General features: G+C 42.6%; 1 protein-coding gene across 1 annotated transcript in view; it reads right to left on the bottom strand.

Annotated features, from left to right (window-relative positions):
• Positions 1-463: 463 nt before the first annotated feature.
• Positions 464-27,891, bottom strand: part of EFHC1 (EF-hand domain containing 1) — a 60,440-nt gene continuing 33,012 nt past the window's right edge. The window contains exons 7-11 of the mRNA XM_065885323.1: positions 23,801-23,941; positions 20,109-20,322; positions 19,613-19,760; positions 2,088-2,298; positions 464-687 (exon numbers count right to left, since the gene is read on the bottom strand). Coding sequence (XP_065741395.1) covers positions 616-687; positions 2,088-2,298; positions 19,613-19,760; positions 20,109-20,322; positions 23,801-23,941 — 786 coding nt within the window. The 3' untranslated portion in view covers positions 464-615. The remainder of the gene's footprint in view (positions 688-2,087; positions 2,299-19,612; positions 19,761-20,108; positions 20,323-23,800; positions 23,942-27,891) is intronic.

Here is a 27,891-nt window from a genome sequence, read left to right as displayed (position 1 = left end):
TATATATAGAGAAAGAGACTGACGATTAAGGAATTGGCTCCTGTAACCGAGGAAGCTGACAAGCTCCAGTATCTGTAGCCAGAGACCTGGAGGCCTCTGAGTGCTGATGGAGTAGTTCCTGTCTGAAGGCCAGCGGGCTGGAGCCCCAGAAGAGCCAATGTCTCAGTTTGAGTCCAAAAGCAGGAAAAAGCCGATGTCAAAGCAGGCCGAAGGACTTCTCTCTCATTAGGGAAAGGTCAGCCTTTTTGTTCTATTCAAGCCTTTAATGGAATGGGTGGGGCCCACCCACATTGGAGAGGGCCATCTGCTTTACTCCATCCACCAACTCAAATATTAACCTCACCCAGAAACGGCCTCACAGACACACCCAGAAATGTCTAGGCACCCCATATCTAGTCAAGTTGACACATAAAATTAACCATCACAACACCCCTATCTCCCCTCCCTAAATAAGGCACCAACCTTAGCTCCTACAAGATCCAATTTAATTTAGACTTCAGTGGTAAAAGAACCAAAAAGGAAATATAGTTTCAAGAGCTCTGTAAATGCCTCTATGAAGAGTACAGGTATACGTAGGCCCAACCTCAAAATACTGTGCTTCCTGTCCTCAGCAGGTCAGCTGGAGAAAGCACGGACGAAGTTATAGTAGTCAATCTTGTCTTCTCCGTGAGAGCACATCCTGACGAGCTGCGGGAGCGAGAAGGGGAGCCCGTGAGAGGCAGACGGGCTGCCTGCAGCTCGTCTGCACAGCGCTCGTTACTGCCTGTCCCTGCCTTTGTAAACCAGCTCAGGCTTCTTATACATCCTTGGCTGATTCTGAAACGGTCCTGTAAACCGGGAAGGTAGGTAAGAGTATCCCCATCTTCACGAGATCAAAGCTCAGATGGAGTAAATGGCCTGCCCAAGGTTTCAGGTTTGACATTTGTAAGAGCACTATCATTCCCGAAGCATTTCTGTTCTTTATTCAATTACAAGACTGTCCATCCAGTCAGCACAGAGTAAGACTTAGAATAGCAGAGGTTGCTGCTATCACAGCCTAAAAGAAAAATCGAGTCATGTCACTGCTCAGACCAAGTACCCTAAGACACCTGTGAGTGGCAGTAAGCACAGTGATCCGCTGTGGCCACTTTAAGGACGTGCAAATCCATCCCGCCCCTGCTTTCCCTGTCCCACCTCCCCTGACTGCAGCTCCTCTCTCCCAGGTCAGGTCACAGATAGCACAAATGACTTAGAAATCGAAGGCTGGGTGTGCTGTCAGCCTGAGACTTGGGAAGCTAGATGGGCATTTGGCCCACTTGAACTGTTATCCTTCTACCTGCCTCCCTCACTCCTTGCTAATGTTCCCATCTGAAAAACCCTCATCTCCAACCTAGTCACACTGGCCCCAAACAGAAGGCTTCCCTAAATGACACCTAACTTCCAAACATCCCTTTTTCCTAACGTATCATTAAGAAGGACTACAGCATCACAGTGTTCTTCATCAGTGAGAATGTCTCAATAACATTAGCCACCATCGTTGGCAACGGTGCGAGAAAGTCTGTCCCGACTTCTAGGGGAACCCTGGTCAAAGGGGTTTATAACGAAAAAGAGGTATGAAATGCCCTCTCCAGCTCCCTCATGGAAACTCTCGGAGGAGATCGTCCATGTCATCCCTCCACTGGCAGCTGACCATGGACCCCTACTGGCGGATGCTGCTGTCCAGGGCAGCAGTCACGCCCTATCCCACGCCAGCCCTACTGATGGGCTAACGTAGGCTGTGAAGGTGTCAAAGGCTCCCACCATCCTGCTCAGTCCACCTTTTCAATCTGCCGTTGGCAGCCACCCTCCTTTAGCCCTGACATGGTTCACTGGCCGCTCTGTGCTGTCTGGCCCCTGCCCACTTAAAGAGATGCCCTACAGCAGCAGTTAGGAAAGGACGCCAATGCTAGAGTCGAGGGCAAATGCCATAATCAGGACCAAACAGCAGATCTGATGTGAACACCCCAAGTCTTCCCCAGTTAAAATGAAATACAAATGCAACTGCCTTTGGCAACGAGTGAGCGGTGCCCAGCCTCTGCAATCAACCCCGAACAGGAACTCCTACTCACCTCCTTAACCAAGGAATCATCAACTGGGAGGTGAAAAGAGTCACAGATTTTAAAGAACGTCTCCCTGTCCACATGTCCTGAAGCTTCCTTGTCATAAATTTGAAACATCTTGCGGATGTTGTCCCTGCACGGGCGATCTTTCCCTTGCCTCTGGATCGTGTCTATCAGGGCCTCCAGTTCCTGCACGCCTGGGTCCTCTTCCATTTGCTGGCTGTGGAGAGAGGAGATGGATGGATGTGGTGTTTATTCTCGAATGGTCTTACCTCAGTGGCTGAAGTTCTCACTTGGTGAAGCTGGGGGAAGCATCTGACGACAAACAGCTCTGATGCTGAGCCGATCAATAACTGAACACTTGCCTGCAGGGGCTGGCAGATGGCTGAGCTCACAGCAGGAACCCTGACTAGGCTCAGCCTCCCTTGCTGCCGTCTATTAAATCCCTGCAAAGAGCCAAATCTACCACCACTACCACCCCCAAGTCTGGTGTTTGTGGGAGTCGCACAATTGTCATCATCTATGTTACAGAATCTAAAAATAAATGTTTTAGAAACAGACTTAAAAGTAGTATGATGGGGACTTCCCTGGTGGCGCAGTGGTTGAGAGTCCACCTGCCGATGCAGGGGACACGGGTTCGTGCCCTGGTCCAGGAAGATCCCACATGCCGCGGAGCGGCTGGGCCCGTGAGCCATGGCCGCTGAGCCTGCGCGTCCGGAGCCTGTGCTCCACAATGGGAGAGGCCACAGCAGTGAGAGGCCCGCGAACCGCAAAAAAAAAAAAAAAAACAGTAGTATGATGAAGAAATCAAAGAGGATCAAAAAGGAAACGAAATATCTAGAAGCAAAAATGGAAATACAGGTGACCCTTGAACAAAGCAGGGTTTAGGGGCATCAACCCTTCACACAGTCAAAAATCTGCATATAACTTACGGAACCACATATTTGGAGGGCTGACTGTATCTGCAGATTCAACGCACTAAGAATTGTGTAGTAGTATAATACATATTTACTGAAAAAATGTGCATATAAGTAGATGACACAGTTCAAACCTGTGTTGTTCAAGGGTCCCTTGTACTACACACCAAAATTTATGGGATGCAGCAAAAGCAGTTCTAAGAGGGAAGTTCACAGTAATAAATGCCTACATTAAGAAAAAAGAGGGAGTTCCCTGGCGGACCAGTGGTTAGGACTTGGTGCTTTCACTGCAGTGGCCTGGGTTCAATCGCTGGTGGGGGACCAAAGATCCTGCAAGCCGCGTGGCGCAGGCAAAATAAATAAATAATAGAAAAAAGAAAGATCTCACATAAACAACCTAGTTTATACCTCAAGGAACTAAAAAAAGAAAAAAACTAAGCCTGAAGTTAGCAGAAAAAAGGAAATAATAAAGATCAGAGCAGATATAAAGAGAGACTAGAAAAATTACAGAAAAGATCAGTGAAACTAAGAGCTGTTTTTTAAAAAAATATAAACAAAACTGACCAACTTTTAGCTTGACGAATTTTTAAAAAAAGAGAACAGACTTAAAATCAGAAATGAGAGGAGACATTACAACTAATACCACAGAAATACAAAGGGCTGGAAGAGACTACCATGAACAATTACACATCAACAGACTGGATAACCTGGAAGAAATGGATAAATTCCTGGAAACATACAACCTACCAAGCCTGAATCATGAAGAAATAGAAAATCTGAACAGACCAATAACAAGTAAGGAGATTTAATCAGTAGTCAAAAACCTCCCAACAAAGAAAAGCCCGGGACCAGACAGTTTCATGGTGAATTGTACCAAACATTTAAAGAATACCAATCCTTCTCAAACTCCTCCAAAAAACTGAAGAGGAGGAAACACTCCCAAATTCATACTACAAGGCCAGCATTATTTTGACATCAACACCAAACAAGGACACTACAAGAAAAGAAAATTATAGACCAATATCCCTGGTGAACACAAAAGTCCTCAACAAAACACTAGCATACTGAATTCAACAGCACATTAAAAGGATCGTACATCATGATCAAGTGGGATTTATCCTTACCATGCAAGGATGATTCAACATACACAAATCAATACACCACATTAACAGAATGAAGAATAAAAATCGTATGATCATCTCAATAAATACAGAAAAAGCATCTGACAAAATTCAACATTCTTTCATGATGAAAACTCTCAACAAATTAGGTATAGAAAGAATGTACCTCAATGTTATAAAGGCCACACATGACAAGCCCCCAGCTAACTTCATACCCAGTAGTGAACAAGACAATGATGCCCACTCTGTAAGATCAGGAACAAGACAAAGATACCTACTCTTGCCACTTCTATTCAACACAGACCTAGCCAGAGAAATTAGGCAAGAAAAAGAAATGAAAGGCATCCAAACAGGAAAGGAGGAAGTAAAACTTTGTTTCCAGATGACATGATCTTAATACCGTATATTAGTCTTTAGAAAATGCTAAAGACTACCAAAAAACTGTCAGAAGTGATCAACAAATTCAGTATACAAAACCAACATACAAAACTTAGTTGCTTTTGAACTTCCCTGGTGGCACAGTAGTTAAGAATCCACCTGCCAGTGCAGGGGACATGGGTTCGAGCCCTGGTCCGGGAGGATCCCACATGCCGCAGAGCAACAAAGCCTGTGCGCCACAACTACTGAGCCTGCACTCCAGAGCCCGTGAGCCACAACTACTGAGCCTGTGTGCCACAACTACTGGAGCCCACGCACTTAGAGCCCATGCTCTGCAACAAGAGAAGCCACTGCAATGAGAAGCCCGTGCACCGCAACAGAGTAGCCCCCACTCGCTGCAACTAAAGCCCATGCGCAGCAACAAAGACCCAATGCAGCCCAAAATAAAATAAATAATTTATTTAAAAATTAGTTGCTTTTCTCTATAGTGACAATGAACTATCGAAAGAAAAATTAAGAAAATGATTTCATTTACAATAGCTTTTTAAAAATTACTTAGTAATAAATTTAACCAAGAAGGTGAAAGGCCTATACATTGAAAACTGTAAGACATTGATCAAAGAAACCGAAGAAGGCAAATGGAAAGATATTTTGTATTCTTGAATTGGAAGAATTAACACTGTTAAAATGTTCATACTATGCAAAGCCATCTATAGATTCAATGCAATCCCCACCAAAATTCCAATGGCATTTTTCACAGAAATAGAAAAAAAATCCTAAAATTCATATGGAACTACGAAAAACAAAATAAAAACCCAAATAGCCAAAGTGATACTGAGAAAGAAGAACAAAGCTGGAGGCATCACACGTCCTGATTTCCAGCTGTATTACAAAGCTATAGTAAGCAAATCAGTATGGAACTGCTATAAAAACAGACACATAGACCAAAGGAATAGAACAGAGAGCCCAGAAATAAGCCCACACATATATGGTCAACTAATCTTTAACAAGGGTGCCAAGAATACACAATGGAGAAAGGATAGACTTCAGTAAATGGTGCTGGGAAAACTGGATATCCACATGCAAAAGAATGAAACTGGGGGCGGAGTCAAGATGGCAGTGTGGGAAGACACAGAGTTCCTGTCTCCCCACAACTAGGGTGCCTGCTGGACGCTGGTGGGGGACCTTGATGCCCAAGGAGACAGGAAGAACCCCCAAGCGAACTGGTAGGACATCAGGGGACTGAGTGGGGAGGAGAAGTGGAGGCCAGACAGGACCAGAGCCCCTGAGGGGCGGCTGAGGAGGGGGGAGGGGTTTGCACACCTGGAGGCACCCTCAGGGGCTCAGATCAGTGGGGAGGGCACCCAGCATTTCCCCTGCCCAATGGGCCAGGGAAGTCTGCCCGACTCTCAGGCCAGGTCCTACGCCCTCAGAGGACCCCTGCAGGCCGAGGTGGCCCTGGGGGTGTAGGGGGAGAACAGAAGAGGCAGGTGGGAGAGACTCTCCAGGACCAGTGGGTGTCTGCCCCACCCACTCGAGCCCAGGAAGCCTACTGGACTCCCAGGTGGGGTCCCCTGTCCTCTGAGACTGGAGGCAGGAGGGACGCCTGGGCCCCCTCTGTTAAGCCTAAGCCCCACCCCCAACAGCCTCCAGGACCTTTTCCAGCCCTGTGGGTCCTAAGCATAGGCCCTGCCCACCACCCAAACCCCACTCCTGTTTAGGCCCTGCCCTCCACAGCCAAGGCCTTTTCCACCTTTTTTTAAAAAAAATTTTATCCTCCTCTTTTTTACTATTGTGGTTCTGTTTTATCTTCTGGTTGTTGTTTCATCTATATTTTTATTTTTATATTCTTTCTAACATATCTGTTAGTTTCCTAGTCTAATTATATTTTTTACTTTGTTATTGTTCTCCTTTCTTTTGTTGCCGCCCCGCACGGCTTGTGGGATCTTGGATCACGAGCCAGGGTTCAGGCCGAAGCTCCTGTGGTGGGAGCTCTGAGTCTGAACCACTGGACTAACAGAGAACCTCAGACCCCAGGGAATACTTATCGGAGTGAGGTCTCCTGGAGGTCCTCATCTTGGCACCAAGACCCAGCTCTATCCAACAGCCTACAAACTCCAGTGTTGGAAGCCACAGGCCAAACAACCAGTAAGACAGGAACACAATCCCACACATTAAAAAAAAAAAAAAAATGAGATGACAAAAAAATATGTCACAGATGAAGCAGCAAGGTAAAAACCTACAAGACCAAACAAATGAAGAGGAAATAGGCAATCTACCTGAAAAAGAATTCAGAGTAATGATAGTAAACGTGATCCAGAATCTCAGAAATATAATGGAGGAACGGATTGAGACAATACAAGAAATGTTTAACAAAGATCTAGAAGAACTAAAGAAGAAACAGAGATGAACAACACAATAACTGAAATGAAAAATACACTAGAAGGAATCAATAACAGAATAACTGAGGCAGAAGAACGAATAAGTGAGCTGGAAGACAAAATGGTGGAAATAACTGCTGAGGAGCAGAATAAACAAAAAAGAATGAAAACAATTGAAGACAATGTCAGAGACCTCTGGGACAACACTAAACGCACCACATTCAAATTATAGGGGTCCCAGAAGAGGAGGAGAAAAAGAAAGTATCTGAGAAAATATTTGAAGAGATTATAGTTGAAAACTTCCCTAACATGGGAAAGGAAATAGTCACCCAAATCCAGGAAGCACAGAGAGCCCCATGCAGGATAAACTCTAGGAGAAGCACACCAAGACACAAAACTAACCAAAATTAATTTCAAAGAAAAAACACTAAAAGCGGCAAGGGAAAAACAAAAAATAACATACAAAGGAATCCCCATAAGGTTATCAGCTGATTTTTCAGCAGAAACTCTGCAGGCCAGAAGGGAGTGGCAGGATATACTTAAAGTGATGAAAGAGAAAAACCTACAACCAAGATTACTCTACCCAGCAAGGATCTCATTCAGATTCAATGGAAAAAAATCAAAAGCTTTTCAGACAAGCAAAAGCTAAGAGAATTCAGCACTATCAAATCAGCTTTACAACAAATGCTAAAGAAACTTCTCTAGGCAGGAAACACAAGAGAAGAAAAAGACCCACAAAAACAAACCAAAAACAGTTGAGAAAACGGTAACAGGAACATACATATTGATAATAACCCTGAATGTAAATGGATTAAATGCCCCAACCAAAAGACACAGACTGGCTGAATGGATACAAAAACAGGCCCATATATATGCTGTCTACAAGAGACCCACTTCAGACCTAGGGACACATACAGACTGAAAGTGAAGGGATGGAAAAAGATACTCCATGCAAATGGAAATCAAAAGAAAGCTGGAGCAGCAATACTCATATCAGATAAAATAGACTTTAAAATAAAGACTGTTACAAAAGATAAGGAAGGACAGTACATAATGATCAAGGGATCAATCCAAGTAGAAGATATAGCAATTGTAAATGTTTATGCACCCAACATAGGAACACCCCAATACCTAAGGCAAATGCTAACAACCATGAAAGGGGAAATCGACAGTAACACAATAATAGTAGGGGACTTTAACACCCCACTCACACCAAAGGACAGATCAAACAGAAAATAAATAAGGAAACACAACCTTTAAATGACACAACAGACCAGATAGGTTTAATTGATATTTATAAGAACATTCTGCCTGAAAGTAGCAGAATACACTTTCTTTTCAAGTGCACACGGAAGATTCTCCAGGATAGATCACATCTTGGGTCACAAATCAAGCCTCAGAAAATTTAAGAAAACTGAAATCATATCAAGCATCTTTTCTGACCACAACGCTATGAGACTGGGAATCAATTACAGGAAAAAAACTGTAAAAACACAAATACATGGAAGCTAAACAGTGCGCTACTAAATAACCAAGAGATCACTGAAGAAATCAAAGAAGAAATAAAAAAATACACAGAAACAAATGACAATGAAAACACGACAACCCACAACCTATGGGACGCAGCAAAAGCAGTTCTAAGAGGGAAGTTTATAGCAATTCAATCTCACCTCAAGAAACAAGAAAAATCTCAAATAAACAATCTAAACCTACACCTGAAGCAACTACAGAAAGAAGAACAAAGAAAACCCAAAGTCAGTAGAAGGAAAGAAATCATAAAGATCAGAGCAGAAATAAAAGAAATAGAAACAAAGAAAACAATAGCAAAGATCAATAAAACTAAAAGCTGGTTCTTTGAGAAGATAAAATTGATAAACCCTTAGCCAGACTCATCAAGAAAAAAAGAGAGAGGACACAGATCAATAAAATTAGAAATGAAAAAGGAGAAATCACAACTGACACTGCAGAAATACAAAGGATTATAAGAGACTACTACAAACAACTATATGCCAATAAAATGGACAACCACGAAGAAATGGACAAATTCTTGGAAAGGTACAATTTTCCAGGACTGAACCAGGAAGAATTAGAAAGTATAAACAGACCTATCACAAGTAATTAAATTGAAACTGTAATTAAAAATCATCCAACAAACAAAAGTCCAGGACCAGATGGCTTCACAGGAGAATTCTATCAAACATTTAGAGAAGAGCTAACACTGATCCTTCTCAAACTCTTCCAAAAACTTGCAGAGGGAGGAACACTCCCAAATTCATTCTACGAAGCCACCATCACCCTGATACCAAAACCAGAAAAAGATATCACAAAAAAAGAATATTACAGACCAATATCACTAATGAAGACAGATGTAAAAATCCTGAACAAAATACTAGCTAACAGAATCCAACAACATATTAAAAGGATCATACACCATGATCAAGTGGGATTTATCCCAGGGATGCAAGGATTCTTCAGTATACATAAGTCAATCAATGTGATACGCCATATTAACAAATTAAGGAATAAAAACCATATGATCATCTCAATAGATGCAGAAAAAGCTTTTGACAAAATTCAACACCCATTTATGATAAAACCTCTCCAGAAAATGGGCATAGAGGGAACCTACCTCAACATAATAAAGGCCATATATGACAAACCCACGGCAAACATCATACTCAATGATGAAAAACTGAAAGCATTTCCACTAAGATCAGGAACAAGACAAGGATGTCCACTCTCGCCACTATTATTCAACATAGTTTTGGAAGCCCTAGCCATGGCAATCAGAGGAGAAAAAGAAATAAAAGGAATACAAATTGGAAAAGAAGAAGTAAAATTGTCACTGTTTGCAGATGACATGATACATAGAAAATCCTGTACCACCAGAAAACTACTAGAACTAATCAATGAATTTGGTAAGGTTGCAGGATACAAAATTAATGCACAGAAATCTCTGGCATTCCTATACACTAACAATGAAAAATCAGAAAGAGAAATTGAGGAGACAATCCCATTTACCACTGCAACAAAAAGAACAAAATACCTAGGAATAAACCTACATAAAGAGGTGAAAGACTTGTACTCAGAAAACTATAAAACACTAATGAAAGAAATCAAAGATGACAGAAACAGATGGAGAAATATACTATGTTCTTGGATTGGAAGAATCAATATTGCGAAAATGACTATACTACCCAAAGCAATCTACAGATTCTATGCAGTCCCTATCAAACTAACAACGGCATTCTTCACAGAATTAGAACAAAAAATTTTACTATTCATATGGAGACACAAAAGATCCCGAATAGCCAAAGCAATCTTGAGAAAGAAAAACGGAGCTGGAGGAATCAGGCTCCCCGACTTTTGACTATACTACAAAGCTACAGTAATCAAGACAGTATGGTACTGGCACAAAAACAGAAATATAGATCAATGGTACGGGACAGAAAGCCCAGAGACAGACCCACGCACATATGATCACCTAATTTACGACAAAGGAGGCAAGAACGTACAATGGAGAAAAGACAGCCTCTTCAATAAGTGGTGCTGGGAAAACTGGACAGCTACATGTGAAAGAATGAAATTAGAACACTCCCTAACACCATACACAAAAATAAACTCAAAATGGATTAAAGACCTAAATGTAAGATCAGACACTATAAAACTTAGAGGAAAACATAGGAAAAACACTCTGACATAAACCACAGCAAGATCTTTTTTGACCCACCTCCTAGAGTAATGAAAATAAAAACAAAAATAAACAAATGGGACCTAATGAAACTTAAAAGCTTTTGCATAGCAAAGGAAAACATAAACAAGACAAAAAGACAACCCTCAGAATGGGATAAAATATTTGCAAATGAAACAATGGACAAAGGATTAATCTCTAAAATATACAAACAGCTCATGGAGCTCAATATCAAAAAAACCAAATAATCCAATTAAAAAATGGGTGGAAGACCTAAATAGACATTTCACCAAAGAAGATATACAGATGGCCAAGAGGCACATGAAAAGATGCTCAACATCACTAATTATTAGAGAAATGCAAACCGAAACTACAATGAGGTATCACCTCACACTGGTCAGAATGGCCATTATCAAAAAATCTAGAACAATAAATGCAAGAGGGGATGTGGTGAAAAGGGAACCCTCCTGCACTGTTGGTGGGAATGTAAATTGATACAACCACTATGGAGAACAGTACAGAGATTTCTTAAAAAACTAAAGTAGAACTACCATATGACCCAGCAATCTCACTACTGGGCATATACCCTGAGAAAACCATAATTCAAAAAGAGACGTACGGGGCTTCCCTGGTGGCGCAGTGGTTGAGAGTCTGCCTGCCGATGCAGGGGACACAGGTTTGTGCCCCGGTCCAGGAAGATCCCACATGCCATGGAGCAGCTGGGCCATGAGCCATGGCCGCTGAGCCTGCGCGTCCGGAGCCTGTGTTCCGCAACGGGAGAGGCCACAATAGGGAGAGGCCCGCATACCGCAAAAAAAAAAAAAAGACGTATGTACCACAATGTTCATTGAAGCACTGTTTACAATAGCCAGGATATGGAAGCAACCTAAATGTCCATCGACAGATGAACGGATAAAGAAGATGTGGCACATATATACAATGGAATATTACTCAGCCATAAAAAGAAACGAAACTGAGTTATCTGTAGTGAGGTGGATGGACCTAGAGTCTGTCATACAGAGTGAAGTAAGTCAGAAAGAGAAAAACAAATACTGTATACTAACACATACATATGCAATCTAAAAAAAAGTGGTACTGATGAACCTAGTGGCAGGGCAGGAATAAAGACGCAGACATAGAGAATGGACTTGAGGACATGGCGGGGGGCGGAGACAGAGGGGGAAGCTGGGGCAAAGTGAGAGTAACATCAACATGTAACAGTTAGCTAGTGGGAAGCAGCAGCATAGCACAGGGAGATCAGCTTGGTGCTTTGTGACGACCTAGAGGGGTGGGATAGAGGCTCAAGAGGGAGGGGATATGGGGATATATGTATGCATATGGCTGATTAACTTTGCTGTACAACAGAAACTACCACCGTAATGTGAAGCAATTATACTCCAATAAAGACCTATTTAAAAAAAAAAAAGAAAGAAACTGCATCCCTATTTTATACAATTCAAAAAAATTAACTCAAAATGCATTGAAGACCTAAACATAAGACCCGAAACCGTAAAACTCCTAGAAGAAAACATAGGAAAAAAGGTCCTTGACACTATTCTTGGCAATGATTTTTTGGATATGACACCAAAAGCACAGGCAACAAAAAACAAAAATAAACAAGTAGGACTACATCAAACTAAAAAGCTTCTGCATGGAAAAGGAAATCATCGACAAAACAAAATAATCAACAGAGTGGGAGAAAATATTTGCAAACTGTCTTTGTCCATTCGGGCTGCTATAACAAAAAACTAGAGACTGGGTCGCTTATAAACAACAGAAATGTATTTATCACAGTTCTGGAGGCTAGAAGTCCAAGATCATGGCGCCACAGATTCCATGTGGTGGCTAGTGAGGGCTCTCTTCCTGATTCATGGCCAGTGTTTTCTCATTGTGTCCTTGAAAGGTGGAAGGGGGCTAGTCAGCTTCTGAGGCCTTCTTTATAAAGCCATTAATTACCTCCCAAAGGCTCCACCTCTTAATAGCATCACATCAGGACATCAAAATGAATTCTGGGGGGACACAAACATTCAAACCATAGCACAAACCATATATCTGATAAGGCATTAAGATCTGAAATATACAAGGAATTCACATGTATCAACAGCAAAAAACCCAAACAATTCGATTAAAAAATGGGCAGAACTAAAGAGACATTTTTCCGAAGAGGACATACAAATGGACAATAGGTACAAGAAAAGATGCTCAGCATCGCTAATCATCAGGGAAATGGAAATCAAAACCACAGTGAGGTATCACCTCACACCTCTTAGGACAGCAATTCCCAACAGTGGTGGGAATTGGTGCAGCCACTATGGAAAACAGTAAAGAGGTTCCTCAAACAATTAAAAATAGAGCTACCATATGCTCCAACAATCCCACTTCTGGGTGTGTATATATATATATATATGAAGGAAACAAAATTAGTATCCCCAAGAGACATGTGCACTCTCATGTTCTTTGTAGCATGATTCACAATAGCCAAGATATGGAAACAACCAAACTGTCCCTTGAGAGATGAATGGATTTAAAAAAGAAGTCCTGCCTCTTGCAACAACATAAATGAACCTGAAGGACATTATGACTAGTGATTTTAGACATATTAAAAAATGCTGAACTCATAAAAACAGAGAGTGGAAGGGTGGTTGCCAGGGGCTGGTGAGTAGGGGAAAAAGGAGATGTTGGTCAAAGGGTACACTCAGTTACAAGGTGAATAAGTTCTGGGGACCTAAGGCACAGTACTGTGACCATATAGTTCTGTATACCTGAAATTTGCTAAGAGAGTAGATTTTAAGCATTCCCGCCACTCACCCACAAGAATAAATGGTAACTATGTGAGATGGGGGATGTGTTAACTGACTTGACTGTGATAATCACTTCACAATATATATGTATATCAAATCATCACATTGTACGCTTTAAATATATATGGTTTTGTTAATTATACCTCAATAAAATTGGCAGAGAAGTAGTATGATGAATTTGGAGCCAAGTTCCGGGATGACTGGTCTGGTCACTGTGTGCAATGGATTAAGGAAGAGAGTGGAGGTGGGCAGATGAGTCAGGAGGCACTGTGGGTGCCTCAGCAAACACTAGTGGGTACCTGCCCAATATTCACCCTCTCCTTTTTCCTAACAGAGCCCTCACTTTGTCTGGAGCAGCAATCAGGAGTGGCCGAGTGATACAGCCCAGACAATGAGATGTAAGGAGAAGTCGCTAGGTGGTGCTTCTGGATAAGCCCTTTAAAAACAGGAAAGAGGGGCTTCCCTGGTGGCGCAGTGGTTGGGAGTCCGCCTGCCGGTGCAGGGGGCACGGGTTCGTGCCCCGGTCCGGGAGGATCCCACATGCCGCAGAGCGGCTGGGCCCGTGAGCCACGGCCGCTGAGCCTGCGCGTCCGGAGCCTGTGCTCCACAACGGGAGAGGCCGCAAAGGTGAGAGGCCCGCGTACTGCAAAAAAAAAAAACAGGAAAGACATGGCAAGATTGGCTTTTCAGTCTCTTACCTCTTTGTCCTTCCCCTCTTCCTGCCTGGAATATAGATGCAGTCCTGGAAATGGAACATTCACTTGTAACCACAGAGAGAAAAGCATGAGGACAAAAGCTACTTGCTCAGAATATCTGAGGCGAGAGAGAAGTCAGGTCTCTATTGGGCTGGGAAAGCTCTGGACCACTGACCTCCAGACATTGTGTTCCATAAGAAAACATAAAACTCCACTGGGTTAAGCTAATATAAATTTGTTTCTGTTGTTACTGCTGCTGTTAAGTTCAGATAAATGCAATTCCAAACTGACTGAGTGCTTTAAATTAGGAAATGGTGGTGAGAATGAAAAGAAGTCAGAGGCAAGAGATATCGTAGAATAAAATAAAAGAACTTAGCAGCATATTGAATATGGTGCAGAATAGAAGAGGAGGTTTCAAATCAAGGTAAATGGAGCCCTGAGGTGACCAAGAGAAAGAGGGGAGCTGACATTCACTGCTTGCCTCCTGTGTGCCAGACACCAGGCTGGTGCTTTACACACATTATCACAACTCACTGTCATCGCCACTTGATGAGACAGATGAACAGAAAGAAGGAAGAAGGACGAAGGAACAGCAGGTGTGCCAGGAAGGTGAAGACAACAGTGGTCTCATTTTTAGCTGTACGAAGTGAGAGGTGCTGGTGGCTCAGATGCATGGAGACCCATCGAGCAGGCAGACAGGAGTCTGGGAGCAGAATCAGGAGAACGCCAGGATGGCGAGCGACTTATTCAGACACTCTACGATGTGATGAGATTGTCCAAAGTTTAGAGAAAGAGAACAGGAGGACCAAAACCAGAACCTTGAGAAACTCCAACCTAGTAGACAGAAATAGGAAAAAGATACAAAGAACAAGCTTCCAGGGAAGTAGGAGGAGTATCAGAGACTCTGACTTTCTAGAACTCAAAAGAAAGGGTTTCAAAAAGGGGGTGGTAAAGAGTAATTTATATTATATGTAGATCAGAAAGGCTCAACACTAGACCAGGGGGTTAGCCCAGAGGCCAAAGCCAGCCGGCAGCCTGTTTTTCTAAATAAAGTTTAATCAAAATACAGCTACACCTACTCATTTACACATTGTCTATGGCTGCTTTCACCCCACGGGTGCACAGCTGAGTAGTTACAACAGAGATTCTGGTATGGCCTACAAACCTGAATTATTTACTACTCTTTGCAAAAAAGTCTGCCAACCTCAACCTCTGCCCTAGACAATGAGCTCCTATTCCCTCACCTGGCTGCCTAGATGTTTATTAAAGTCTGGCATATGGTGCAGGTGCCAATATCACTGAATTAATGAATAAATGACAAGAGACCATTAGATTGGAAAACAATCAGTAACCTCAAGTAAACAACTTCTGAAGAGTGTCTGGATACGAGGGCAGTCAGAGAGGAGGCGGTGACAGACACAAAAGAATTAAATTTGGAGAAATGGGAGCTACTTAGCTGTGACAAGAAGGTAAAGAGATAAGTAAAGAAACACTCTAAGGTGAAGAGTAGGAAAACAGAAGCAGCTCACACTGGATCACTGGGTCTGTCTGAGACCATTTGCAAAGTGAATATGGAGGTGCTTGGGGCTTCAAGAAAATGGAAAAGAAAGTGAGAATATTTGGAAATGCCTATATGGGAAAAACTGCTGCAAGTGAAAAAGAGAGGATGGAAAGGATTGTCGAGCAGGGGAGGAGGGTCCTCCTGAAGCTGAAGAGCACAGACGGGCAAGTCAACCAAACAAGGACAAGATACGCGAACACGCGGGTGTTCATGCTCTTCACACGGGGGGAGGGTTTGTGCAGAGGAGTGGGCTTATGAGCAATCTGTTATCTGTAAGTCTGAGTTCAGTGTACAGCAATGAAGACCCAAGCCTGAAAAGAACTTCAGATGAAGTCAATACTCCAACCACTTGTGCACTGTTTTAATCTTCCAGCTCAGAGAAGGAAGATGGCTAACTGCAAATTTCATCATCCTGCAACTAACACTTGATATAAAAAGTTCTTAGGCCTGACAAGTACTCAGGATCCCTTTTCATTATTCTTAGCAATGATTACTCAAATACAGGATTTGTATTTCCTTAGATCATGACCTTTGTATTCATATCACCTTCAAGCATCTTCTCTCATTCACCTCTCTGACCCATCACAAGAGAAGAGGGGTAAAGTGAGGATCAAAACAAGGATAGCCATGGATTTCTTAACCCAGAACTTGAATTTCTCTTTATCTTATTCTAAGACACCAATACCTTCTCTTGACCCCACTTTGCCGGCCAGCTACTCCCCCATTTTTCTGTTCCCCTTTGCACCAACTTCCTCAAGAGGGGGCTATACTTCCAAGCTCAAATTCCTCTCCTCCCATTCTCTTAAGCCCACTCCCGCCCCTCCTATTCCAGTGGAAGTCTGCACTGAGGTCCCCAGTGTCCCCTACACATTGCTAAATCCCCATGTGACACAATGAATCACTGTCTTCCTTGATTTGCAGGCAATTCTTGTTTTTGCAAGGCTCAGATATGCATGAATTTCACTTACCACCATCTGGTTAAATAACCCAGACCCTCAACAACACAGTTCAAATTTCAGTTAGTAACTGTGAGTAACTGCCTCAAGTGCAAATTGTCAGATTTTCAGTCCACGAATCATTACACAAATAATAGATGTGCATCACGATCAGCGACAATCATATATCACTTCTTTGAAAGACTGTCAGTGACTGATCACTGGGCATCTGTTTTTCAAGTCACACACAGACAGCAAAGTGTGTAGCTTATGTTGCCTCCTTTTCTCTAAAGGATAAACTCAAGTGACATTTTACAAAAATGAATAACTGAAAGAGAGAACTGGTCAACAAACATGAAAGCATGGCAAAGAAACCAAAAGAGGTAGAGCTAGAAGCAGAATTCAAGTCAAACACAATCGAGTTAGAGAAGAAATAGCTGACCGTGGGAATGCTGACACTGCTGTGGTTTAAGAGACTCTCGATGTGCAGGCAGAGGACCCTAGCAAAGGCTGGCTTATTGACATAAATGAGGGAAGTGGTTGTAACGAAAAGGATGAAGACACATGCCTTGGAGCAACTAAACCCGTGCACCACAACTACTGAGCCTGCACTCTAGAGCCCTCGAGCCACAACTACTGAAGCCCATGCACCTGGAGCCCATGCTTTGCAGCAAGAGAAACCACTGCAGTGAGAAGCCCGCGCACCGCAACGAAGACCCAATGTAGCCAAAAAAAGAAAAAAAAGGATGACGATATCCCAGATGCCAGCAAACAAAAAACTTCACATTAAAAGAACTCTGAGATATTTCACTCATTAAAGGAACTCTAGGATGTATTTCGCAACATTGAAAGCAAAAATAATAAAATGTTGGAAGTCAATCCAAACTTGGAAATGAATATGACAATTTGCCGAGGTACAGAAAAGACGTTCACTCTGTATCATAAGTTACATGACAAGAAGGCAAGCACTGTTCCAACTACTCTTAATATGCTTTTTATAAAGAAATAAAACACTTTTAATTCTCAATGTTGCCAATGTCTTAAATTACAGTGCACTAACAAAAATCAATTTTACTATTTTTCATTTCCCTGTACATTTATAACCATCAGAGCTTTTCATGTTTTGATAAAAATTTTTTAAAGTTGCAGAACAGCAGTAAATTTTCCCATTGGTGCTGAGATTGTTCTCATGGTCACGTTTACAGTCCCTACTGTGCAAAAGGGGACAGCCTGGATTCAGGACACCACACCCACTTGGTTTTCTTCCTGCCTCACTAGTCGTCCTGCTCAGTTTCTCTTCCCAACTCAGTGCTGGAGAACCCCAGAGCGCAATCCTTGGTGCTATTCTCTCTTCTTTGTCTGCAATTGACTACCTGAGAGATTTCACCCAGTCTCATGGCTGAAAATATCATCTATATGCCCACAACTCCCACAGCCCCAGACCTCTCACCTGAGCTCCAGATTTATATATCCAACAGCCCGTTTGATCTCTCTACTTGAATATCTAATAGGTATCTTAAACCTAGTACACTGGACGTCCCGGGTGGCGCAGTGGTTAAGAATCCGCCTGCCAATGCAGGGGACATGGGTTTGGAGCCCTGGTCGGGGAAGATCTCCAAACCCATGGAGCAACTAAGCTCGTGCGCCACAACTACTGAGCCTGTGCTCTAGAGCCTGCGAGCCACAACTACTGAGCCTGCGGACCACAACTACTGAAGCCCACGCACCTAGAGTCCATGCTCTGCAACAAAAGAAACCACTGCAATGAGAAGCCTGCACACTGCAACGAAGAGTAGCATCCTCTCGCCGCGACTAGAGAAAGCCTGTGTGCAGCAATGAAGACCCAACATAGCCAAAAAATAAATAAAATTAAATAAAAATTTAAAAACAAAACGAAAAAAAAAAAAAACCCTAATATATCCCAAACTGAAATCCCTCCTGCCTCCGCCCTGCCAGAAAAAACCCTCCTCTACCCACAGTAGACTTCTTCCCCATCTCAGTTGCTGGCAACTCCTTTCCAGCTGCTCAGGCCAAAAACCTTAGTCATCCTTACCTACTCTCGTATCTCCCCTATATCATCTGTCTGAATCCTTATTAGCTCTACCTTAAAATATACCCCACATCAGACCACTTCTCCCCACCTTCACTGATACTACCCTGGTCCATGCACCGTCACCTCTTGCCTAGATCACTGCCACATTCTCCTAACTAATCTCCCTCTGAATCTATTCTTAACACAACAGCCCCTTCTTTTAAAACACATGTCAAATGGTGCCCCTCCTCTACTCGGAAGCCCCATGGTGGCTCTCGCTTTCACTCAGAGGAAAGCCACCACCCTTCCAGAGACCTAGCAGGTCCTACACAACCTGGGCCCTTGCTAACTTCCTACCTCCAGCTTCTGCTTCTCTTCCTCACTCCTCCACTGCCGCCACTCACCGGCCTACTTCTTGCCAGTGTTACCTGTGTGCTCCGAGTGTGCTAATACGTAGAGTCTTAGCACTCACTGCTCCCTCTCTTCCTGGAAAGCTCTCCCTCCACACGTCCACGCAGCTGACTCCTTTACCTTCACGTGTCTGCTCAGTGCCACCTTCTCAAGGTGTGACCACCTCCCCCAACCAACTGCAACCCACCCCCACCTTCCAGAACCCTTATCACCCTTGTTTTGCTCCACTTCCCCACAGCACTCATCACCCAACACACTGCATAACTAACTTACTGGTGCTGTTTATTAGCTATCTCCCGCTGCTTAGAGGGTCAACTCCATGAGGGCAGCAACTTCTGGTCTATTTTGTTTACTGATAAAAGCCTAAGGGCCTAGTGATAGTGTCTGATACATACAAGGCACTCAATAATTATTTGCTAAATATATGAAGTTGAAAAAGTTCTAAGTTACTAGTTATTATATTGGACCCAGGTAACCTAGGTTGTCTAAGACCTTTCATTGGTGAGGGAAATCTGAAAATCTAAAATGTGATCATCCATTCATTTTAAGAACTGCTTCCTGAATATCTCATTGTGCCAAAGCCAAAATGGACCTTAGATGGTCAAACATACTTGTCCAATTCTGGTGCAGGAGCTTCTTGCTTTCGAACACGGCTCTGAACTGACAGGAGTGCTTCTGGTGAATACTGGGCAGCATTGCTCTCCATGTATTTCAGAACACAGTTGTCTGTATCAAGGATGACGAACCGGTGGCCAAACACTGGGGAAAGGGTAGAAATACATTTTGCCTGGTTATGTTCTTATCAGGCAACCGAGAGTAAAAATTCACAGATATGTATTTGTGACCTAGACTAATGAACTTTCAGTTGCTCTCTAAACTAATATGCACTAGTTTGCTCGGTGTTTAGGGAGCTCAGAGTTTTCATCTACAGCCAACAAATGCAACTAATTTACAGTTTAATTGATAAAGGAGATTTATACACTGTACCACATGTACAGCTGGACTGCAAACTAACTGCTTCCTACAAGGGTTAACTGAATTAAATTCCCAATAAGAAGAACCCATTCACTTGGCCAGAAAGAGAGCCTAAACTGTGTTGAGACTTACCCTCAATCACAGCACCAATGAAGAAGTCACTGGGGCCATAATAGATGGGGTTTTCCACCGAGGAGCCTGGTTTGACAACTTTAGTTCTGCCAAGATACTTGCCCCCAATGATACCAGAATTGCGAACAGGAGGCTCAAAGATACTGATCATGTCAGTGGCTAGAAAATAAGAGAAGACAAATCGGCGGTCTTTGTCCTCTGGGATGGGGGATTCCTGGAAAGGTGAAGAAAAGAGGATATTATGAAGGTACGTGATCTACGCAGAAGCCTCAAACTGAAATATCTACGGGGACTAGGGTACAATATAAGCCTAACATATGAAGTATAATATAAATGAACAGTATGGGGTGGGGCTCCGGGGACCGGGAAAGGACATACCTCATCTAAGGGAGGCTGCCCCAACTCACCTCCACTTGATTGTTGCCATGTGGGAATGAATATAGGCCCAATGTTGCTAGATCCAATTTTTCATGAGAAAACAGAAATCTGGATTACTATATAAAAACCCTGACTTTAAAATGTTGACTTCAACTCTTTAAAAGCACCAGGTAGGCCAAAGAAAACATATGGGCTACATTCTGTCCACAGGCTGCCAGTCTGAAACCTCGTGGCTGACATTATGTTCAACTTCGAGGACACTAAAGTGATTAGGCAAAGCTTATGCCTTTAAACAAATCCATTTTTATACATAATTTAAAAAAGAAAATTTAAGAAGGGAGGAAGGAGTAACATGTCATAGAGTTGAAGTGATTCTGAGAAACTACGTTGTTGATAAGACTTTTCCTAAATCAAATCGCCGAGAAACAAATTCCAGACTGAACAAGCCTAAATACAGACATGCTTATTCTTGACTAAAATCCTCTCACATCACAATTTCAGCACACACCTTCTCATTCAGACCATGGAATTATTTGTGTCATAATTTCTCATTTAGTAGAGAAAGTCATTGGATTTCCTCTTAGTAAAATAATTTCCTCATACCATTCCCTGACAGTCTCCAAACTTTTTTCGTTGAACACCCTTATAATAAAAAAAAATTTTTTTAAACAAATAAAAATAAAATCACATCATTCCTCTCCTCTCAAACCTCCAGAGGATTCCCATCACACTTAGAATAAAATAAAGTTCTGAGCAGGACTACAGGCACGGGTGTACAAGGGGGTTGGGAGCAACAGCTCACCCTGGCAGGAAGGAGTATTTAAAAAATTTTTTAAATTGTTTTTGCCATTTTATTTTGAACTAAGTTTATCAGACTTAGAGAAAAGTTGCATAGTTGAGAATTCTCGTAAGCCCATCACCAAGCCTCACCTAACAGTAATATCATAGCACAGTTATCATAATCATAATCATAGCACAGTTATCAAACCCAGAAAATGATGGTATAATGCTTTAAATAAACTACTGTCCTTATTCAAATTTCACCTGTTTTCCACTTATGTTCTTTCTCTGTTTCAGGATCCTATACTGCATTAGTTGTTATTTCTCTTTAATCTCATCCAATTTGTGACAGTTCCTCAGTCTGCTCTTGTCTTTCATGACCCTGACATAAGTACTGGTCAATTATTTTGTTGACTGTCCCTCACGCATCTCACTTTTGCATCTTTGGCAAAAATACCACAGGGGGGGAAAAAAACACGTCCTTCTCTGTGCATATCAAGGAGTTCATGATAACAAAACATCTTTTTATTGGTGATGTTGAACTTGATCACTTGGTTAAGAAGATGCCTGGTGGGTTTCTCCCCTGTAAAGTTACCATCTTTCCCTTTGCAGTTAGTAAATATCTTGAGGGAGGTACTTTGAAACCATGAAAATCTTGTTTCTCCTCAAAGGTTTTCCCACTAATTTTAGCATCCGTTGATGGACCTTGTCAGCAACAAGTACTGCTGAGGTGTGTGCTTAATGGTAATTTTCTATTGCACTCTTCTCTTCTCCATTTGTTCATTGAAATTCTACTGTATGATAATCTCCAGGTCCATCATGTTGCTGCAAATGGCATTATTTCATTCCTTTTTATGGCTGAGTAACAGTCCATTGTATGTACGTATGTGTGTCTGTGTGTGTGTGTATATACATACATACATACATAAATACATATATATGCCACAACTTCTTTATCCATTCATCTGTCAGTGGACATTTAGGTTGCTTCCATGTCTTGCCTATTGTAAATAGTGCTGCTATGAACATTGGGGTGCATGTACCTTTTCGAATTATATTTTTCGTTAGGTTGAGTCCTAGTCCTGTCTCTGTCTAAGCAGTTAAGACCTGGGACACATCAATTAGCCTCTCTGATCCTTATGTTTTGAAACATAAAATGAGTATATTATATTGCCTGACTCACAGACAGTGTATGTGTAAATAAATTCATTTACCCATTCATCCAACAGTTATTGAGTACCTACAAAGTCTAAAGAGACATGACCCCTGCCCTCAAGGAGGTCATAGTTACTATGTCATAATTCAACAAACCTCTTGAACTTTAACAGTAACTCAAAGAACTTAGCAACAATGCAAAACCTTCATTAATCAGAATTCTTAATGTATGGAGTGTTCTAGTTGACCTAGAATTTGCTAGAACTCCCTTGTTTCAAAGCTTTTTCAATATTTAAAATATACATTAGTCAACTATGTTCTCATTTAATTTTTATTTTTTCAAATACATTTCTATTCCCAGTGTAACTTATTTCAATTTCTCCTATTTATGTCTATATTTCTAAATAAAATGGTTATATTTCTATTTCTGCTTTTTTTTCCTATTTTTAAAGACATTATCCTTTGAATTATTATCAGTAATTTGCTTCAGGTAATTCAGCCAGTGAGTGGAACACTCAGGATTTGAATTTATGTCTGTTTCCAAACCTCTCAGCCACTAGCCATATGACCTCTCAAAGTTCACATCTATTAAATTAGTATGATTCCATTTGTCACATTTAATGAATATAAAATACATCAAGCTAGATATCTACCAATGATAAAAATTACTAAGACATGGTCCCTACCCTCAAGAAAATCACAGTTCACTGGAAAGGCACACAAATAGATAATTTGAATGTAAGTCAAGCTTTCATAATTGCTTAATAAAAACGGCCAAAATGCCTGTCAAAATTTGAGGGATAGAGAGATTAATGATTTAAGAAAGACTGTGAGGGCAGATAGGACTTGAGCTAGGTCTTGGTTCAGGGGCACCATACTTAATACTATCCAACCTGCCTGAAGGTTGGAACCAATGGTTGTTTAAATAAACACAGAACTCTGACAGCTGTTACTCTAGAGCTTACAGACAAAACAGACAACTGTGCACAGTACTGAGACAGAACAGAATCTTAGGATATAAAAGTTGTCCTTGGGGCTTCCCTGGTGGTGCAGTGGTTGGGAGTCTGCCTGCCGGTGAGGGGGACGCGGGTTCGGGTCCTGGTCCGGGAGGATCCCGCATGCTGCGGAGCGGCTGGACCCATGCGCCGCAGGTACTGAGCCTGCGCTCCGGAGCTGGCGAGCCACAACTACTGAGCCCGTGTGCCACAACTGCTGAAGCCCGTGCACCTAGAACCTGTGCTCCACAGCAGAGGCCTGTGCACCACAACGAAGAGTGGCCCCTGGTCACAACTAGAGAGGGCCCACGTGCACCGGCGAAGACCCAGTGCAGCCAAAAATAAAGTAAATAAAATAAATTAAAAAACAAAAATTGTCCTCACCAGTGCAGCCAAATAACGAAGCACCTTGTTCTCATTCATCAGCATTTTAATAACATCTTTTTTTGGAGCTTTTGGAATGAGCGCAAAGCAATTCTGAGCAGAGTCTTCAACTAGTCCAAAACCGTTATAGGGAGGTAATTCCTGAAGAAACACAGGAAGTAAGAAATAAAGCAGATGCTCCTTGTTCTAAAAATTAAAGGTAACTGTAAGTTTCTTTTTAAAATCTAGAAAACATTTATTTAAAAGCAATTTCTACATATACAAATGTAATCAGAAAAAAATAACATATCACATAGTCCATTCCTCTTTATAGATTTTACACCATGATCACTGCTCACACAAGTGACTGATGATGCTACAAAGTAACCCTCAGGGCTGGATTTAATCTTAATCTATCACTGATGTCCACTGCCAAAGCAGAGCCTGGCCCTGCCCCCAGCCCCAATCCTGGCCCCTGTGGCCCTCCAGCACGGTGAAGCCCATGGGTCTGTCTGTGACTTCTTTGTCTGGGATGTGGGTCTCAGCCGGGCAGATCTGGAAACTGTTTTCTCAATTCACCCAAAGTGGGCACGTGTGTGTGTTGGAGGTAGGGGTAAGGTGGGGGTGTTAGGACTTGGTTCATGCTACTTACTTCCGAGTTACCTCCGTATTTCTAATATTTTAATTTCTTTCTTTAAAAAATTTTAATTTTATTTATTGATTTTTGGCTGCATTGGGTCTTCGTTGCTGCGCGCGGGCTTTCTCTAGTTGCAGTGAGCAGGGGCTACTCTTCGTTGCAGTGCACAGGCTTCTCATTGCAGTGGCTTCTGTTTATTGCGGAGCATGGGCTCTGGGCATGTGGGCTTCAGTAGCTGTGGCTTGGGCTCAGTAGTTGTGGCGCACAGGCTTAGTTGCTCCGAGGCATGTGGGATCTTCCCGGACCAGAGCTTGAACACGTGTACCCTGCATTGGCAGGCGGATTCTTAACCACTGCGCCACCAGGGAAGTCCCTATTTTTATTTCTTCATTTTTGCCTAAGAGAATGATAGCCATACTTCACTGAGAACTCACACTCCCCTGTCCACACAGGATTCCCCTTTCCTAGAGAAGGAGCAAACTCATGGAACTAAATTCCAGATGCAAAGGTTATTTGGTGAGTGTGAAAATTTAGGATGAACCTATGTTTTTCATTTAGGTTCCATGAAGGGCTGAAAGCACCGCTAGAGGATGCTAAGATTTGTTTGTCTAAAAACTTAAGTAGAGGGCTTCCCTGGTGGCACAGTGGTTGAGAATCTGCCTGCCAATGCAGGGGACATGGGTTCGAGCCCTGGTCTGGGAAGATTCCACATGCCGAGGAGCAACTAGGCCCGTGAGCCACAACTACTGAGCCTGCGCGTCTGGAGCCTGTGCTCCGCAACAAGAGAGGCCACGATAGTGAGAGGCCCGCACACCGCTATGAAGAGTGGCCCCCACTCGCTGCAACTAGAGAAAGCTCTCGCACAGAAACGAAGGCCCAACACAGCCAAAAATAAAAATAAATAAAAATTTAAAAATAATAATAAAAAATCATGTATCTAAAAAAAAAAACTTTAGTTCAGAGGTTATTTTCCTCCCTCTCATCAATGCTAGGCGGACTGCAGCTGAGTTCTTTTTCTCTCCTTTCTGCTATGCTTTCTCAGCAAACTAGCTTGTACCATGCTTTTACTTGTAGATACCCTCCCCAAATCTTTTAATATACTGTATTCAGGGACTTTAACAAGTTAGTCTATATGAGCCCTGCTCCACCTGCAACAGGGGACTCCCTCAGAAACCAGGGACTCTGCTATGTTCATCCAAGGTGGGGTGCTTAGAACACTGATCCTTCACCCACTTCCTGGGCTGTAGTTACTGTGATCTTCATGGCTGGAATATGACTAATGGATCCAGTAGATGGACAATGACTTAATTTGCTCCAAATGCAAAACCACTACTCAGTGAATATACACGGCTGCCAATGGACAGAAGGACTTGGGGTGAGGCACTGCATGCTAAGCTGACTTACTCTGGAGGTGGGCGGAAATGCACAGTGGTGGAGTCTAATATCAATACACAGTGAGAGCAGCCTGGTTGGGGGGTGTGGGGGGAGGTTAAGGAGTTTTAAAATAGGGAGGTTAAGTTTCTGAGCACCTTCCTCTCAAATTCCTTTTGTTTTAACAGGCTTCTACCTAGTTTTCCCAAGTTGCATCTCATTTCCTCTGCTTGGAATAAAGACCTTCTCTAAATATCAGCCCCTGTGCCTGTGGTCCTGGCACCATGCTCTTCATGCTCCAAGCTACCGCCTGGGTCCTGTTCTAAATTAGAACCATTCCTCTGACTGGACATTATCACGCCTAGACACTCCTATTCGTATGACCCACCTTCCAGAGCTTCTGCCCAGGCTTTCTTAATAATGCACGCACACACAAAGTCTTAAGAGTCCCTCATCCTTCAGATGCTGCCTTCAGAGGCCAGCTCCACGGCAAATGAGCTCTCCTGGTCTTGGCTTCTTCCTCCTCCCTACTAGCATGTCTCCAGATGGATCCAGCACATCTGGCTTCTGGATCCATGTGGACTTACTCCTGATCTGGCAGATCAGCCTGACCTGGGTATCGAGATTCTCAAATTACATATACGCACTGCATATCCACTTCTGTCCCTGCCCATCAGCTTGACTCTGGCTTGGTCCCTCTAGAACCTGCTACGGCTCTCATCCCTGTGTTCCAACTACATTGTGTAGAGTTTAGATGACTGAGAGGTAATGATTGAGGAGAGCTAAAAAGTATTTGCTGCTTGGTAAGTGGAGCTTTCCTACTCATTTCCAACAAAGACTTTCATGGAGAGGCAGAGAGGATTTATTTGTAGCAGAATTATTTATTATAGAGAAAATAAACTGACCAAACACTATAATTAATGTGCCATATGTAAGGATGGAGAAAACATTGTATTATACAGAGTGACTGAGACAGGGCAAAACAAACAAACCAAAATCTATAGTGGTTCTCCAGTTCTCTCTGCTCTCTATCCAAGTCTTCCCTCCCTTTCTTTCTTTAGAAGACAAGTTTGGGGGGTGGTAAGGTGATAGTAATGAGGATGGAGAGCAGGGCTATTCTAGGACTCAAAGCTTTTATCAGCTCAAAACACAGAACAAAGCCGTCCACTAGGAAAAGTGCACCAGTGTGCTACAAGCCCTCCCCATCCTACTTCCTGGTTAGGTGAGACTCCTCCTTATGAGAATGTTTGACATTTAACAGGATTACCCTTGTACTTTTCATTGTGATGCCTGGACTGCAATCTCACACAATATTTATCTATAAACTCAAGTGGTGGAGTAGTTTGGTTGATCAAAATCTAGATCTGTTCACATGGTATTTTTCCTGTAGACTGCATCAAATGCTGCCCCCAAAACTGGGGCATAGGGACATGGGTTTTATTTTAATTCTTAATCCATGAGCACATTCATGGGTAAGGAGTTCTATCAGAGGAAAAACTGACAGCAAGAGGCACTATCATCACCCACACTCCCTTCTGGAAGCTTTATTGCCCCAGGAACGCCTAGCACCAAAATCCAAATCCTTCTTTGTAATTGTTTTTTATAAGATGTTGCTTCTAAAAGCCTTGCCTAAGATATCACTTGCCTTTGAGGGGAACAAATACATACTGCCTAGGCAGTCTTCTTCAGTCTATCCAGGAAACACACCACATACTTCCTATTTGCCAGGCACTGTGTTAGGTGCTAGGAGCACAAAGATGAACAGTGGTCCTGCTGTCAAGGAACTTAGTCTCACAGAAAAATTCATAAACAGATGTTTTAATACGATAAGTGCTAGTGGAGGGAGGCACAGAGTATCCCAGGAACACAGACGATGGGGGGCGAGCCCTGCCTGGGACTTCAGAGAAGCTTTCTTGGAAGAGAGAAAGCCTACACTGAGTTGTGAGAGTTAAGAAAAAGCCATGTAGAGAAATGATGGAGAAGTGGTTCAAGCAGGAGAAAGAGCATTAGCGAAAGTCCAGGGGAATAAAACAGGATGCAGAACCACCTGTAATTCAGTAGAATTGGAGGCTAAGTGCAAGCAGCATGGGCAGCAGATGCGGGG

The sequence above is a fragment of the Phocoena phocoena genome, chromosome 10 (assembly GCF_963924675.1).
Source record: "Phocoena phocoena chromosome 10, mPhoPho1.1, whole genome shotgun sequence".
Taxonomy (NCBI): domain Eukaryota; kingdom Metazoa; phylum Chordata; class Mammalia; order Artiodactyla; family Phocoenidae; genus Phocoena; species Phocoena phocoena.
Note: the sequence above shows the minus strand (reverse complement) of the source record. Positions and strands in the feature narration are given on the sequence as shown.